The sequence below is a fragment of the Cynocephalus volans genome, chromosome 17, assembly GCF_027409185.1.
Source record: "Cynocephalus volans isolate mCynVol1 chromosome 17, mCynVol1.pri, whole genome shotgun sequence".
Classification (NCBI taxonomy): domain Eukaryota; kingdom Metazoa; phylum Chordata; class Mammalia; order Dermoptera; family Cynocephalidae; genus Cynocephalus; species Cynocephalus volans.
Window position 1 is genome coordinate 20521393 of NC_084476.1, and position 18096 is coordinate 20539488.

Here is an 18096-nt window from a genome sequence, read left to right on the forward strand (position 1 = left end):
TTTAGGTTTGGATTGTTCTTGTTTTTCTAGTTCTTTAAGGTGAAGTGTTAGGTTGTTCACTTCCCATCTTTCCATTCTTCTGAAGTGAGCATTTAATGCAATAAATTTCCCCCTTAATATTGCTTTTGCAGTATCCCACAGGTTTTGGTATGATGTATTATTGTTTTCATTAGTTTCAATAAATTTTTTGATTTCCTGCTTGATTTCTTCTTGGACCCATATGTCATTAAGTAGAATGCTGTTTAATTTCCATGTGTTTGTATAGTTTCCAGAGTTTTGTTTGTTATTAATTTCTAGTTTTAATCCATTGTGGTCTGAGAAAATACATGGGATAATTCCAATTTTTTTGAATTTATTGAGACTTGATTTGTGACCTAATATGTGATCTATCCTGGAGAATGATCCATGTGCTGATGAGAAGAATGAATATTCTGAGGTTTTTGAATGGAATGTTCTGTAGATATCTGCCAATTCCAATTGGTCTAGAGTATTGTTTAGATCTTGTGTTTCTCTACTAATTCTTTGCCTAGATGATCTGTCTAATATTGACAGTGGGGTGTTCAGGTCCCCTGCTATTATGGTATTAGTGTCTATTTCCTTCTTTAGATCTAATAGAGTTTGTTTTATAAATCTGGCTGCTCCAACATTGGGTGCGTACATATTTATGATTGTTATGTCTTCTTGATGGATCAGTCCTTTTATCATTAAGTAGTGTCCCTCATTGTCTCTTTTTATGGTTTTTAGTTTAAAGTCTATTTTGTCAGATATAAGAATAGCTACTCCAGCTCGCTTTTCTTTTCTGTTTGCACTGTAAATCCCTTCCATCCTTTCACTCTTAGTCTGTGTGAATCTTTATGGGTGAGGTGGGTCTCTTGTAGGCAGCATATAGTTGGGTCCTCCTTTTTGATCCAGTCAGCCAGTCTGTGTCTTTTGATAGGGGAATTTAAGCCTTTTACATTAAGGGTTGTTATTGAAAGGTGTTGATTTATTCCTAGCATTTTATTGGTTGTTTGGTTGTCTTAGGTGTCTTTTGTTCCTTGCTTTCTGATTTACTGTTTGCTTTCTGTGTTTGTTGGTTCCTTAGGTTGTAGATAGCGTTAGTGTTTGTTTTTTTTTTTCTGTTCATGAATGCCATTTTTATTATACTAGTGGGTTTAGATTTTTCTTGGGTTTTTATGGCAGTGGTAGTTATTTTTCAGGAACCAAACCCAGTACTCCCTTGAGGATTTCTTGTAAGGGTGGTCGTGTGGTAGTGAACTCCCGCAGTTTTTGTTTGTCTGAGAAATATACTATTTGCCCTTCATTTCGGAAGGATAGCCTTGCGGGGTAGAGTATTCGTGGCTGGCAATCTTTGTCTTTTAGTATTTTGAAAATATCATCCCATTCCTTTCTAGCTTTTAGGGTTTGTGATGAAAAGTCTGATGTTAGCCTGATTGGGGCTCCCTTATAGGTGATTTGACGCTTCTCTCTTGCAGCTTTTAAGATTCTCTCTTTGTCTCTGAGTTTTGCCAATTTGACTATAACATGTCTTGGAGAAGGCCTTTTTGGGTTGAATACGTTTGGCGATCGTTGAGCTTCCTGGATCTGAAGATCTGTCATTTTTCCTATACCTGCCACTATTTTGTTGAATATGTTTTCAATGGAATCTCCATTTTCCTCCCCTTCTGGAATACCCATGACTCGGATATTTGAGCTCTTCAGGTTGTCTGATATCTCTCTCAGATTTCCTTCCATGTCCTTGATTCTTTTTTCTTTCTTTTTGTCTCCTTGTGTTATTTCAAACAGCCCATCTTCAAGTTCAGAGGTTCTCTCTTCAACTTCGACAAGCCTGCTGGTTAAACTCTCCGTTGTGTTTTTTATTTCGCTGAATAACTTCTTCAGTTCAGCAAGTTCTGCTACAATTTTTTTCAGGACATTGATTTCCTTCTACATTTCCTCTTTCAGATCCTGTATACTTTTCCTCATTTCATCATGATGTCTAGCTGAGTTTTCTTGTATCTCATTCAGTTTCCTTAGAATTATCACTCGAAATTCCTTGTCAGTCATTTCAAAGTCTTCTTGTTCTATAGGATCTAGAGTTTGAGATTTATTAACTTTTGGTGGTGTACTTTCTTGACTTTTTGTATTTCTGGTATCTTTTTTCTAATGTTTATTCATTGTGGCAGGGGGTTTCACAGTCCACCAGTTTGAGACTAATGACTAACTAAGATGTTGCTGTGGTTGCCAATTTCATATGGCTACCTCCATGACTGCTCAGTTGGCCTCTAGTGCCTTGTGTGTATGGTTGCCTCGGGTCTTGGGCCTCTCCAGGGAGCCACCTTTCTGGTCAGCTTGGACTCTGCTGGGCTGGTGGATCACGTACCACAGGGTGTGTGTTCTCTGTTGAGCTTTCACTTCCTGTTCTGGACTTCTCCCTGTTCCGTGTGCTCTGGCCCAGGCTGTTGGATCATGCAGTGGTGACCCCACAGGGTGTGTGGTTTCTGTCGAGTCTCTGCCTCCCTGGCCGCACATCTCCCCACTCTGTGTGCACTGTGCTGGGCTGGGACGTGTCTTCTGCAACCCTCGTCTATCAGCTGGGCCTTCAAGACCCTGCTCGGCACCGCCTCGCCCAGGAAGTCTACCAGGTTTCTGACCAGTCACTCTGGGTGCCTTTGTAGCACTGTGTAGATCTTTCTCGGGTCTTGTTCACCTTTGTATCCCCCCGGCATGGATCGAGTCTAGCAGCCAGCTCTCCGGCAGGTTCAAGTGGACTTGGGAACTCTCCTACCACACTATTCCCAAGCAGAAATTGGTTAGGCGTTTTTCCAAACTGGTGACCGCAGAGATGGTACCTCCCTCCCAGTAACAGGAAGTTTACCGGGGGCCAGAGTCCAGGGTGTAGTGGAGTGACAGTCAGCCCTGCCCGTACTTCCTTGCCATCCCAACACTGGCCAGGGACGCCCCACGCCACCAGCCCTGCCAGAGAACCACGGCGGTAGTGGGAGGGGGGGCCAGCCCGCAGGCCCCAGGAAGCCCCGTGCTGGGCCAAGCAAGTGGGAAGGCTCAGTGAGGGCCTGAGCCGGGCGGAGTTGCCAGCACCTGGAAAAATGGAGGCAGCCCGGGACCGGTGAGTCGCCTGGTGGTGCAGGCGGAAGCCGGGTGGGCGTCAGCCCCCACAAGCAGGGCTGGGCCAGGTGTCACTCACAGGGCTGTGCCAGGTCGGGTGCTCACTCTCTGCCTCTGGTTTGTCGCCTTCCCCGTTCTCGGCCGCTGCCGCCTCGGGCTGTTCAGTCGGTCCCGCAGCGCAGCTCCGGCGTTCCCAGGTATCTTCTTTAATGCCAGCCTGAAACCTCGAATCCTGAATAGGGCAGCTGGCCACCTGCAGCGTGGCCCTGGCCTCCGGGACCCTGTCTGCATCCACAACAGCCCTGGTGCCGTGTTCCCTGTTTAGAGACTCGCTTTTGCAGCTAAGAAACAGTTCTTTTCCTGCTCCACACACTTCAAAGCTGTTGCCTGTAAATGAGGCAGCCTCTCCTGCTGGGGGCAAAGTGGTGGTCAGCCCCCACGACCGGCCAGCAGCAGCGGTCCTCCCTTAAGAGATGGTGAGTTTTCTGGCTGCCTGAGGCCCAGTGGCTGCCTTTTCCACCTCAGCTACTCCGCGCCAACCGCCGCAGCCACCGCCATCTTGAAACCTCCTGATCTAAAAGTGACTGATGGTTTTCTGTGACACTAAGCTTTCTTTTCTTTCTCTTTTTCATTTTTGTGTCTGCTGTGGGTCCTTTTTTGTGTGTGTGTAGTTATCAGGGGGCTAACCAAATAGTCTTGTAGGTAGAACAAGCTATTTTAAGCTGGTAGTAACTTAACTTTGGTTGCATGAAAATACTCTAGACTTCCCCATGCTCCAAATTATATTTCTGTTGACAATTTACATTTGTATCTTTTCCTTAGCCACTAATTGTAACTGTTGCTGTTTTTGACCATTTTGACTTTAAACCATCATACTAGAGGGCTGAAGGACTTACGTAGCACCGTTATCTCACTGATATGTTCTGAGTTAGAATTACAAATTTATCTCTATGGGTACATTTTGTACTTTTTTATGTTCTCATGGGGGTAATTATTGTCTTCTCATTTCCAGTTGTAGCATTCCCTCAAGCATTTCTTGCAAAGCTGATCTAGTAGTGATTAACTCTGTCATCTTTTGTCTGTGTGGGAAGGTCTTTATTTCTCCCTTATTTCTACAGGGTAGCTTTGCTGGATAAAGTATTCTTGGCTGACAGTTCTTTTCTTTCACAACTTTGAACATATCACCCCATTCTCTCTTGGCATGCAAGGCTTCTGTTGAGAAATCTGCTGTTATTTTAATGGGGACTCCCTTATATGTGACTTGATTTTCTCTTACAGCTTTTAGATTTCTCTTTGTCTTTGACTTTTAGCAGTTTGATTATGATGTGCCTCAGAGGTATTTTTTCAGGTTGAGTCTAACTGGGGACCTTCGAGCTTCTTGAATCTAAATGTCCATATCTTTCTCAATACTTGGGAAGTTTTCAGCTATTATTTAACTAAGTAGTGTTCCCATGCCTTTCTCCATCTCTTCTCTCTCTGGAACACCTGCCATTCAAACACTTGTTCACTTAATGGTGTCCCATACATTTTGTAGGTTTTCATCATTCTTTCTCATTCTTATTTCTTTTTTTCCCTCTAACTGGGCAATTTCAAAAGATCTGTCATCAAGTTCAGAAATTCTCTCTTTTGCTTGATCTAGTCTGTTGTTGAAGCTCTCAATTGTATTTTGTATTTCATTCATTGAATTCTTCAGCTCCAAGATTTATATTTGGTTCTTTTTTTATAAATATTTATCTCTTTGTTAAATTTATCATTCAGATTATGAATTGTTTTCCTGATTTCACTGAATTGTTTTGTCTGCATTCTTTTGTATCTCATTAAGTTTCCTTAAGATCATTATTTGAAATTATTTTACAGACATTTTGTAACTATCCTTTTCTTTGGTGTCTGTTACTGAAGATTTATTGTGTCCTTTGAGGGTGTCACCTTTCCTTGCTTTTTCTTTTTTCTTGTGTCCCTACATTGATATCTGCTCATCTAATGGGGTGGTTGATTTTCCCAATTTTATGGAGTAGATTACATAGAAATGACTTTTTTCCCATATGTGGATAATAGGGTGTTTGTTGGATATGTTATACTGGCTTTGGCTTTGGGTGGACTCAGTAGTGTAATCTCTGTGGAGTTTCTTTGGTTTTAATTCTTGATAGAGTTTGGATATGTTGTCCCCCTCAAAGCTCGTGTTGAAATCTGATCCCCAGCCTGCAATGTGAGGAAAAGTTTGGGTCATGGGGGTAGATCCCTCATGAATGCCCTGGGGGGAGGAGTAGTGAGTGAGTTCTTGCTCTGTTAGTATCCACAAGAGCTGGTTGCTTAAAGGATCCTGACACCTCCCGCTCCCTCTCTCTCTCTTGCTTCTTCTTGCCATGTGATCTTGCACCAGCTGGCTGCCTGCCACTTTTGGCGATGAGTAGAAGCAGCCTAAGGCCTGCAACAGATGCACCTGTCCCAGAACTGTGAGCCAAATGATCTTCTTTTCCTTATACAGTACCCAGTTTCAGGTATTCTATTATAGCAACACAAAAATAGAGCAATATAATCCTCTTCAGCAATGTCTGCAAATGCTTCAGTGGCCTAGACTTGGAATTTGTACCAACACTGGTTCTGTTTTGCTGAGTTGGGGACTCTGAGCTGGTTGTTGGGCCAGGCATGTATAGGTGTAGAGGGCCAGTTGGCCATTTGGTAGACTTTCCTAGGCTCATAATTGCTGCCCAACTGGCTATCAGGTCAGGCGTGGACACGCAGCTCTGAGGTTGTCTCTCCCAGGGGGTGGTATACTGCCTGATCAACTTTTCGGCTGGATACAGGTGTGCCTGTGTACAGGGTGAGGGACTCAAGTGGCTCTGCAAAGGACTATCAGAGGAGTGGATGTCACTGCCTATCCAGGAATTGGCATGTGTGGCTGCAGCAGAGCCAGGTGGCTCTATGGAAGACTGCTGGAGGAGGAAAAGCCACCACTTGATCTGCTGTCAAGCAGGGAGCAGGAGTGCACAGGTACATCCGGGTCTGACAGCTCTGTGGAGGGCCACTGGATGAGCTGTTCAGACTGGAGCAGGCCTGCAAGGGTGCAGCTCTTTGGAGGGCCACCCGGTGAAGGCAGAGCTGTTGCCTGATCTGCTGTCAGGCAAGGAGTAGATGTGCACCAGTGCAGCAGGGTCCAGAAGCTCTACGGAGGGCTGTCAGATGAACTGTTGAATCTGCAGCAAGCCTGCAAGAGTGCAGCCAGGCCTGGCAGCTCTGCAGAGGTCTGCCATGGAGAGTCAAGGCTGATGCCCAATCATTGTCAGTCAGGTAGGAGATGTACACATGTGCAGCAGGGCCTGACAGCTCTGTGGAGGACTGTGGAGAGAGGCAGAGCTACTGTGGGACTAGCTGTTGGCTGGGACAGGCATCTATGGGCTCAGCAGGCCAGCGGGTTGTACAGAGAATGGTGTACATGAATGTGGTGGATAGCTGTTATTTGGCAGCTTCCCCACTGAGTAGGTCTGCCAGTTCTCTTCATGGCTAGGGGAGGCTGGGTGGGTTCCAATGTTGGGGTCTCAATCTTTCTGTCTGGTCTAGGCTGCAGGCAGCTGGGGTCATGATCCTGTCAGCACCCATGCAAATGTAATAGAATGAAGGTAGGGCCTCAGGATGGATGTTTCCATTGATGCCCAGGTCAAGACACACTGTAGCAGTGGTTTTGGTTTCAAGATGGCACTGTGTCATAACTGCTTAGGTCAGGAGAGTGAGGGTTGCTCTCCCTGGGCTTCTACTATGAGTCTATAAGCTGCATAAATTCCCAGCTACTCTCCAAACTGGGTTTGGGGCCTGAGAAGACTGGGGGACTCTCCCGTGGCAGGTATTGCTCGTATTTGTGGCAGCAGAGGAAATAGCTGGGGTTTTTCCAGGTTAACTTCTCTCCACTTGACTCTGAGCTGGTCCCTGTGGGGAGACAGCAAGGCAGAGGCAGGATGCCCTGCTTGGCTCTCTAGGGTGCTGTCCTAGTCTGTTGTGCTCCACGAGGATTCCATCATTTCTCTGGAGCTCTGCAGTGTATTTCTTCAGTCGTTCAAGTCAAAATACAGTTGTTTATTTGTTATTTTGGTCTATTGGTGTGTGTGTGGGGGGGGGGATGAGCACCAGACACCTCTAGTAGTCCATCTTGCTCCACTCACTTGAGCTTTTTTTTTAAATTTTATTTTGTCGATATACATTGTGGAGCTTTTTTTTGATATAGTCATAGAATCCTTTCTTTTTATGAAATTTTATATAGAAGGCCAGTGTGTAAAAGGAATGAAACTGGAACTGCTCTACTTGAGGCTGACAGTTTTGAGTTTTGAATCCTATCTGCTCAGTTTCCCTCTTGTGCTGTGCAAATTATTGCTGAGCTGCCTAGAATCCTCAGAAGAACTTTGGAGTCTCTACCCAAAGTATCAACCTTAAACCTGAGGGCAAGAGACAGCAAGAGCGTATCTAATGTAAATGGTAGCGTAAGACACCATCTGGTCTCTGAAGCCTCAGGCCAGTGGGCTTTTGGAGGCATCAGGAGCAAATCACTTTGCCATTTTTCCTTTCCAATGGATACCTTCACCCTAGCATATGCTCTTTGTGGGTTCAAGAGTCTGACCTTATGAACAATACTGAATTTACCTCTCACTCTTCCTGTTTTGTGCCCACCCAGAGACCACAGAGCTTGGTAGCAAGAAGGAGCTTAAGTCCATGCCTTTCATCACCTACCTCTCCGGTCTGCTGACAGCCCAGATGCTGTCAGATGACCAGCTCATCTCAGGTGTGGAGATCCGCTGCGAGGAGAAGGGCCGCTGTCCATCGACCTGTCACCTTTGCCGCTGTCCAGGCAAGGAGCAGCTGAGCCCCACACCAGTGCTACTGGAAATCAACCGTGTGGTACCACTTTATACCCTCATCCAAGACAATGGCACAAAGGAGGTGAGCTCCCCTGGCCCAGCTGCTAAGTCAAACCTGACCAACCCTCCTGACTCCTACCATTGTGGACCCTTTGTCCATGGGATTGTCATCACCATCATCATGATTGAGAGCATTTATTGATTTCTCACCCTGTTCTAAGTACTTACATAGCTTGGTAACACTAGCTGTTGTAACTTATAAATCTTTGATTCTCAGTGGCTTAATATGATAGAGGCTATTTTTTTGTTTGTGCAGAGTCTCAAATAGATGTTTTTGATTGATGGGTGGCTTTACTTTGAGAAGTGGTTCAGGGACCCAGTCTGTTCCCAGGGACTAGCCCGTTCCTCCTTGTGCTCCCTCAACCTGATGTTTCCATGGTCGCTGTAGAAGGAGAAAGAACATGAACATGGAGGGTTGCACATGAAAGGTTTAAATGGACCAAGCCTGAAAATGGAAAACATCATTTCAGCTCCCATTCCATTGATTAGAACTCAGCCATTGTCCACACCGGTCTGTAATGAAGGAAAGGAAATGTATTCTATCTATGTGCCTCGAAGAAGGAGGCATGGATTTGGTGAGAACGTAGCAGTGTCTGCCTCAGTACTATACCTGGATTATCTCATTTAGTCTGCCCTCCAGATCTGTGATTTACTTACAAATACTGGATTGATTCTTATGAAATTGCTGACATCTGACCATTTTTGATTTACAAAAATGGCAATTCCATATGGTTTATCCTAATATCATACCTATGTTACAACTAAGGAAACCTCAGCGATATTAAGTTATTTGCTCAAAGTAGATCTGATCCAGAATTTACATACTTAACCATGAAATTATATATCCTCTTTTTCTCTTCTCTGTCTCTCACTGTTAGTTACAGAATGTCAGAGCTTGAGGGGATCATATAAATAATTTGGTTCACTGGTTTGCAAACTTGTGTTCATGGAACACTTTTCTCCAAACGAAATCTTTTGGCAACCCCAATCCATAAAATCAGGAATAGTGATGCCACCACTTCAGTGAGGAAAGGAAGGTGGATAAAGCATCTCCTACTTCCCTGTACAGCAGCTCCCAGACAGCCCTGGACCTCTAAAGAGGACAATCTGGCAAACCACTGACTGAGTCCATCGGAACTCTATGGATTATGTGGTTCTCCTATGGCCTTCCATTGGGCTAAGTGCAGGAGAGTTTTGAATGGTCAGGTAGGGCTTCATAGAGGACAGAGAAGGGATGGAATAAGGAGGTGGGGAGAGTGTCAGACAGATGTCCTAAGGAGGATGAGAACATAGTCTGTATAAACACCAAAAGAAATTCCCCATGACTAAGACCAAGAGATGGAGAGACAGCCAGGGTGAGGCCAGAGGGGTTAGAAGGGGCCTGATCATTTAGAATTCTGCAAGCCAGATATGTCATGGATTTTGGACCCTATCCTGAGGGCCATGAGATGATGAAGATACATGATTAGAAGGAGGCTGATGGGATTGAAGGAGCCCTCAGTAAACAACCCAAATGACCACGAATGGGAGAGAAGTTAAATAAGGTGTGGGATATGCATCCAACAGAATATACCACAACAGTCATAATGAATGAACTGTAGGGACACCTATTACTCTGAAATGAATGAATATAATATTAAGTGAAGAAAATAAATCCCAAAGATAGATTTTTACATAGCATGATGCCCTTTCCCCTTTTTTAAGTTAGAGTGCACACACACACATACATGCACCTCTAGTACACTACCTTCTAGGAATAAATACAGATGTGATAAAACTTTATAAAAAGGGAAGCAAGGAAATGATGTACATAGGATTCCGGATGATGATAATGTTAAGTTGGGGAGGAAGTTTCATGTAGGTAGTCAAGTTCCTCATTGGCATTTTTGGTGGTGGATTTGTGGGAGTTTATTGAAGTATTAAAACTAACTAACTAGTTAACTAACTAACCTAATAAATAAAGCCTAACCTAGGATGGCACACCCAAGAGCTTGAGACTTGAACCAAGTATGGCAAATAGTCTAATTCTGTGCATCAGTGGTCCCCGAACTAACAGCAACAGCAACAAAATACATAGATCTCACCACACCTCTGGCTGCAGGGTGAGAATAGATGGCAGGGATGTAAGAGCAGACTCAGGGTGATCCCGAGAGGCTGTTGCAGCTCACAGTGAATAACGAGGGTAGTCTGACTAGGGCTGTGTCAGTGAGGACAGTAAAACAGCACACGGGAAGCTGTTAGGCAGCCCTCCAGGACATGGTAAATAAGGCTGTGAACATCCTCGTCTACTGCTATGTGAATTTACCCCAAAGAATGCCTTTCTGGGCCACACGTTCCTCATCTGCAGGCTGTCATGGGGCTTTTGCAATGTGTTCCTGCCACATGTGTGGCAGCAGGAAGGGAGGTTGCTCTTTTCCCCTTTGCTCAGGAACCGGATTCCCCTTTGTCTGGATTCTATGCCAGTTTCCCTCAGCATCGTCGAAATATTTAATTTTTTGGAAACCCGATGAGGTCTTTCTGAGGCCAGTTAGAGGTGTGTGATCAAAGAATCCCAAGAGTGTGAAAGCAGTCACTAGATGTCACTGTTCTCCTTACAGGAGACCTGCTGAGCTGGAAGCACTTGGTCGTGCATTCCTTCATTAAGTATTTCTGAGTTCCCACTCTGTGCTGAGCACTGTACTATGCCCTGAGAAGTGAAGAGTGTGATAAAAGGACAAGGTCTTTATCTTTATGGAGTTGACAGACTTATGCAGAGGATGGATATTTATGAAACAATTACACAAATAAGTAAAGTCAGATTGTGCGAAGCACTATGAAGTCCAGGCCAGTGGGTTGAAAGTGTGTAACAGGAGCTTTGTCGGATCAGAGAAAGCTTCCCTGCGGAAGTGACATTTAAGCTGAGTCCTTGGAGGCTGGGGACATGAAGTGATTGTGGAGGACTGGGTTCGGGGTAGGAGGTGAAGTACGAGAGCATTCCAGGTTGCAGGACCCGCTTCTGCAAAGACCTGAAGAATGAGCAAATGTGTCCCATTTGAGGAAGTCAGTGAGGACCAATGTGGCTGGGGCTGAGACTCAGGGGGGACTCCATGAACAACACTGTAGAGAGGTCAGGCAGACCTGTGCAGGCTGCGGAGAGCACTTTGGCCTCAGAGTAGTGGAGAACCATGGGGAGGTTAGGGCAGACCCACAGGCATGGGTGCTGTCTTCTCAGTTCCACGTTCTTCTCCTCTTAGTGATCTCTGCAAAGAAATGGTAGAGCTGGGTGACTAGAGTTGTGTTCTTCCCAGCCTCCAGTTTCTTCTCCCCCTTCCTAAGCCCAAATAACAGTCCTGTTTAAAGTTTCATCGCAGCTTAGGGGCTGGGGTGTATTAAACATTCCCAAGGGAGCCAGATTGTAGTAGGAGTGGATGGGACAGGCCCACTGCAGGTCTGGAAATCATCCTGGAGGAAGGGAATAGGGCCACCAAACAAAGCTGGTGTGAAGAGAAAGCAGTCACTCTGATTTTGTCCATTGTTTGTTTTTTCACCTGTGCCTCAAGCCCCCATCACCCCTTCTCTCAACACAAAGGGCCTTGACCCGGCATTGAGGGGCATGGGCTTTGACACTGAGTCATAGCAAGACCCTGGGCAATTCCTTATACCTTTCTGGGGCTTTCTATTCCTACATGAAGAAACAAATAGGTTGAGTGAGTTACCGTCTGAGATTCCTGCCTGAAACATTGTTTACATGGAAAGAGGTAGTGCAGCCTCTGTGCTGTACCCAGTTTGGGTTGTAATCCTGTCTCAAACCCCTGTTCACTGTGTGTAATGCAGAATGGTGTCTCCAAACCTCCGTTTCTATACCTGTAAAATGTGGTCTCCTGATCCCTACTTCATGGGAATCAAATGAGATAATGAATACATGATGCCCTGCAAAGAGCATTAAACAAACCATGTTATCTATGATAGTGATAAAAATAATACTCATATAAAACTGATCTTTTTTCTATGCTTCCTTTGGTACCTCCATTTCTAGGTAGTAATCAGTAACTTTGCTAATGCCCAAAATGCTAGGGACATGATATTTTAGAGTAGGATCCATATTTTGTGTGCAAGAGACCATTGGTTCACCCCAAAAAGCAGATTACAAATGGGATCTTAGGAGCATTTTCTCACTTTGTAAACATTGCTGGAACTCATATACTGTGGGTAAAGGGTACTATAGATGGAATTACACATAAGTAAAAGGACCTCCTTTTCCTGCAGACTCTGTAATGAAGACTGGAAGTTCTTTCATATTAGAACCTTTGACTCCTTGAGTATTTTGAGGCATTGAGTGAGCTCCTTTGCTCCATTTTGTGGCACGGTCAGGGAGTAACAGAGAGGTGGTATGACTTTCCTGAGATTTGTAGAGCAGTTCTGGCCTCTGATTTTGGACCAGAGCCAGGGTATGCTCTGGATGGTCTTGGAGATCATCAGACACCAGGAGATCATCAGACACCAAGAATGGGTGGTTGGGGTTTCTTTGGGTCCATTCCAGTGAACATATGGAAAAGGATGATGCCTTCCACCTCAGCTGGAAAGGAGCCCTTAATTACACTTTGTGCTGTGGTTTTGAACAAACAAACCAGAAAAAAAAAGTCTTTATGATGGAGAATTTGATTAATGCATAAATCTCCTCCCTCCACCTGTTAAATGGCCCTTACACAGCCCAAAGCCACAGAGCTTGGCTCAGTACAACTGGTGCTTAAATGTACAAGACTGTTTGTGGTTGTTAATTTAGCCTGTGGGTGAAGAAGAATCTCCAAGGGGAGCATACGCGGGGAGTATCTTGGTGAAGGATTGAATTTGAATCCTATCTCTGCCATTCACTGTCTGTGTGACCTTACTTTTAGTCATTTGTAAAGTAGGCATTATAGTATCTGTACCTACACATTTCAGGGTTGGGAGTTTTCTTTGGGAGAACTGGAGAATTGGGACACCAGGAATCTGAAGTAGGCTTTGTCCTATATGGCATTAGACATGCTTCTGCTGTCTAGGTCTCTGTTTCTTTATCTGTTTGATGAGAAATACTTGCTACCTTCATCCAAGGTCCCCTTTGACACTGTGATAAAGTCAGATCTAACTTCTACCCAGAATATAAAGGAAATATTTTGGGGTTGGACAAAACATCCTGTGACATACAATTTATTTCCTGTTCAAAGACAATACCAATTTTACTCCTTAAATTTAATATTGGGAAGAGAAATATATACATATCTTGTACTGCATCCAAATGACACAGCATTTACAAGCAGAGGGATATTAAAATTATATCCTGTTTATTTCATAGATCAACGTCTTTATTTTACAAATAATAAAATTTAGGCCTAGAGATGAGCAATGGTTTTCTCCAGGCCACACAGCCAAGTCTGAATTTGAAGTAGGCATGGCTTCTACCCTCAGAGACATCTTTCATTTCTTCGAGACTCAGTTTCCTCATATGTGAAATCGGGAGTGGTAACTTTCCCCCAAAGGGGCCTTATGTTGAAAGATTAAGAGATCATTTGCTAGTATTTTGAAGACTATAAAATACCCTGTAGATCTGGATGATTCTTTCTAGTCTTCAGGTTTCCTCACGTCCAGTCCTGAGAGTTTTTTTTTTTTTTTTTTTTCTTCTTCTTTTCATGCTACCCTAGGAAGAATCATGTATGATTTTGGTCTTGTTGTGGTTGTCTGACCGTCCAGCAGATCCTTTATCTCTGCCAGAAAGATTTGTTTGATTTATTTCTGCATCTTGGCTCAAACTGAGAAGAGAATCCCAAATTACTACTCTTTGAAAGTAAATTAACAACCAAGTCTGCCCCCAATTATTACCACCATCATTATCACCACAACCGTGTCCACCACCATTACCACCACCCTTATTACTATACCACCACCACCGCTATCACTACCACCACCTCCATCATCATAGCCCCATCACAGCCGTCACCTTGCACTGGATGCTTAGTGTGTGCCAGACACTGTGCTGGGAAGTGGGATACAGATGGGAAGAAGATAAAGACTGTGCCTTCAAGGAGTTCACAGTCTAGTGGACAAGGCAGAAGCCACATAAGCGACTATAATTACTTGCATATGCTACATTAATGCATGATTTATTTTCAAATAATACAATAGACATTCCAACAGTGCTAGTACAGAGAGAGAGGTGGAAACTCTGAGGGGGAGAATTTGGAAAAGTATTCTTGGGAAAGGGAAGGTGAATATGGACTGATAATGATACAGCTTGAAGTAAGTAAATTGATGATGAAGATAATAATATCTACCATGTGTATTCTATGTGCCAAAAACTGTGCTAAAGACATTATTACATGCTTTTCTCATTGAAGCATCCAGCAACATACAATGGAAGTATGTTAACTATTATTATTCCTCTTTAAGAGATGAGGAGATTGAGGACCAGAGAAGCATGAACTCAGGTCTGTAAGATTCCAAAGCCCAGAGTTGGAAAACTATGGTCCATGGACCAAATCCAGCCTGCTCCCTATTTTTATAAATAAAGTTTATGAAACACAGCCACATCCATATGTTTACATATTGTCTGTGGTTGCTTTACCACTACAATAGCAGAATTAAGTAGTAGCCACAGAAAACAGCATGATGTGCAAAACTCAAAATATTTACTCCCTAGTCCTTTACAGAAAAAATTTGCCAAATCCTGGTCTGGAGTAAGGGATATTGGAAAAGAAGGAAAAGAAAGGCATGTCAAATTCTATGTGCCAAGGGCCAGCCCGTGGCTCACTCGGGAGAGTGTGGTGCTAATAACACCAAGGCTGCGGGTTTGGATCCCTACTTAGGGATGGCCTATTAGCTCACTTGGTAGAACGTGGTCCTGACAACACCAAGTAAAGGGTTAAGATCCACTTACCGGTCATCTTAAAAAAGAAAAAAGAATTCTGTGTGCCAAACATGTAGAAGAATAAAAGCTAACAATTATAGAGTACCAGCTAAATGCCTGGCATGTTTTAAAGTGCTTTATGTGTATTAATATATGCTCTCTTACTCTGTATCCCCCTACAACACATTTCAAGTATTCACTATTACTTTAATTTCTTTCTTTCTTTCTTTCTTTCTTTCTTTCTTTCTTTCTTTCTTTCTTTCTTTCTTTCTTTCTTTCTTTCTTTCTTTCTTTCTTTCTTTCTTTCTTTCTTTCTTTCTTTCTTCCTTTCTTTCTTTTTCTTAGGGGGAGGGCGGGCAGCTGGCTGGTGCAGGGATCAAACCTTGGACTTTGGTGTTTTCACCACCATGCTCTAACTGAGCTAACCAACCAGCTATTATGCTCATTTCACAAATTAAAAAACAAAACCAAAAACCAAGGCTTTAGAGAGGAAGGTAAATAATTAACCTAATATCACACAGCTAGTGAGTTGTCAGATAAGAATTCCAATCCAGGAAGTCTGAGTCCAAAGCTTGTAGGTTTAATCAGTCACTCTTGCAACAGGTATGAAAGATTTGGGAGAGGTGAAACTGGAAAAGTGATATGCTGAAGGCTGAGTTGTGAGCAATACTAAATGCGGTGTTGAAGGATTTGAGTACTATGTAGATTATAAAGAACCATTCAAGATTTGGGGTCAAGGAAGAGATATAACTAGACATGAATTACAGGTTAATGATTACAGCAACATTGGAAGGTGAATTGCAGGGAGCAGGGCTGGTTTTGTGGCAAGGGTTATTAATTTGGGGCCAACAGATCCTTGACTTTAAAGGGTCTTTGGATTCACATCCCCAGGAAGTTTATGCAGAATTATACATTATTTGTGATTTTTGTTTCTGGGAAACAGACTCATGGCATCAGCAAATTTTCTAAATGTTCTTGACCCAAATGTTGTAGAACTCTAAAATAAAGAGACCAGTTAGTTGGGGTATCTGCTGCAGAAGTCCATATATGAGATGGCTGAAGAGAGTGCTAATTAAATTCAAGTAATTTTATGAAATATTGACTAAGAGCTTCCTGTGAGCCAAACACTGATCTAGGCACTTGGGATTCATCAGAGGGCAAAGCAAGCATATATCTCCACTGTCGAGAAGCTTGATTTCTACCAAGGTGTGTGTGAGTCATAAAATTAGCACTCAGCATATGAAATATTATAGTATATTAAAAGGTGAAGGAAAAAAAGAGTAGAGCACAATAAGATAGGGCAAGAGTGCTTAGTGGAGTGTGGAGATCTGGATCTCAGAGTGCCTCAAAGTGGATCAGAATCACTTGGGTTGAGGATGGGGAAGCATTCATTAAAAATGCAGCTTCCCAGCTGCTCCTACTGATTTTGTTTCTCTAAGGGGTGGGACTGGGAATCTTCATTTTTCCAAACTTCCCAGTTGATTATGATGCACACTGAGTTTAAGAACCACTACTCAAGACTGTGGTTCTTATGTCTCTCTCATTTTGAAATTCCTTCAGGGAATTCCTTGTTTAGGAATAAAGAAAATCAAGTTCTTCAATAATCCAGTTTGAATCTTCTCTGCTAGTATGGGCTACTTCCTCTCCTTCTCAGTACATTCTGAGAAGGAGGTGAACTGGCCAGGAATCATACTGTCAGGCAATCCTTGGCAACAGGGAAGATCAAAGAAAAGCGGGAGAAATAATCCGCATATTACTCAACGCGCTCATGGTCAATTACAAAAGAGGAACTTAATACTTGGCTTGCCTACTTGTAAAACTGGAAAACGTAGCTCTTTCATGGGATCAGAAGACTACCAGATTCAATAAGATATACAAGACATACAGTTTTAGCAAATGCAAACATTTATGCATGTCGGAGAGTAGAGCATGTTTTTTCATGGGACATTGAATTTGGTTATTAAATGTAATAAAAAAGAGAATGACAGAAAGTCTTTCACTTGTACTTTTAATAATAACAAGCATTTACTGAGCACTTCAATGTGCCAGGAGCTCAGCTACATCACTGTATATACTTAGCTCACCAAACCCTCACATCAGCCTCACATGGTGTGTACTATTATTATCTTTCTTTTCCCGGTGTGAAAACTTAGGCACAGAAATGTTAAATCACTTGTCCAAACGTCCTCCAAACAGAAACTGGCAGAGCGAGGGTTTGACCTGAGCACCTGAGCTTTTTCTCACTTTGCTATACTCTCTACTAGCTACTTGCCTTCAACTTTTTTTAAAAAGTGTAATAATGGAAGTCAAATGTGTACTAAAGACACTATCACTGCATTCTATTACATTCTTTAGCTACCATCTCTTCATTTCTTCACTTAATGACCACATTTCTAGAAAACGTAGACTACATTTGCTGTCTACATTGATTCACCCCCATTCATTCCAAGATTGGCTTCCACCACCCAATGGAAACATAGCAGCTTCTCATTTGTAACCTTTGCAGATCACTCTACTATATTTGTTATGAATGGCTTTTCCTTTCTTCTGACAGTGTTTTTATCCCAGGTCTTGTAATCCTGAATTCGAAGAGACATACCAGAGACCTTCCCACCTGCATGCACCACCCCCCAGTACAACCCATTAATAAATCCTGTAGATTTGTCTTCTTAACAGTTTCTCAAATATGTTCATTTTTACCCAGCTTGATCCAAGTCCTGCCTGTGCTATTGCAGTAGCCTCCTAACTGGCTAATAATGACCCATGCCCCTTCTAATACATTCTCTTCTTTGCAGCCAGAGTGACATTTTCGAAACTAAAACTTGCTCACATCACTTTCCTTATTAAAAAATCCTTTACCAGTTCCAATTGCTCTTAGGCATAAGACCAACAATTCTTACCATGGTCTTTGTACAAGGGACTGCTTGCAGTGGGTCCTTCTAATTTCTTAAGACTCATCTTGTACCTTTATCCCTCTTGTTTTCTGTGCCAGCCATAATAATCTTCTTCCAGTTTCTGGAAACACTTGTTTTGTCCTGCCAAAGAGACTTTGCACTTGCTGTTCCCTGTACTTGGAATGTGTTTTACTTCTTCCCGTCCTTCTTTCCACTGAGTGAGCGGCTACTTACTCATCAGATTGCTGAGGCTTCTAGATTTGATGAGAGCCTTCTGTTTGTTTATGTGTTCACTTACTTTCTTGGGTCTCTTTTATTTTTCTTCCACAGCAGT

General features: G+C 43.1%; 1 protein-coding gene across 5 annotated transcripts in view; it reads left to right on the forward strand.

The window, feature by feature from the left end:
- The window catches only part of ASTN2 (astrotactin 2), a 902747-nt gene that overhangs the window by 712341 nt on the left and 172310 nt on the right, over window positions 1-18096 (forward strand). For 3 of the 5 annotated variants that reach the window (XM_063082086.1, XM_063082087.1, XM_063082088.1), the window contains one exon: window positions 7766-8031. In XM_063082086.1, coding sequence (XP_062938156.1) covers window positions 7766-8031 — 266 coding nt within the window. Of the gene's footprint in view, window positions 1-7765; window positions 8032-18096 lie in introns of those variants that run through there. The other 2 variants (XM_063082089.1, XM_063082090.1) reach the window with 1 other exon arrangement.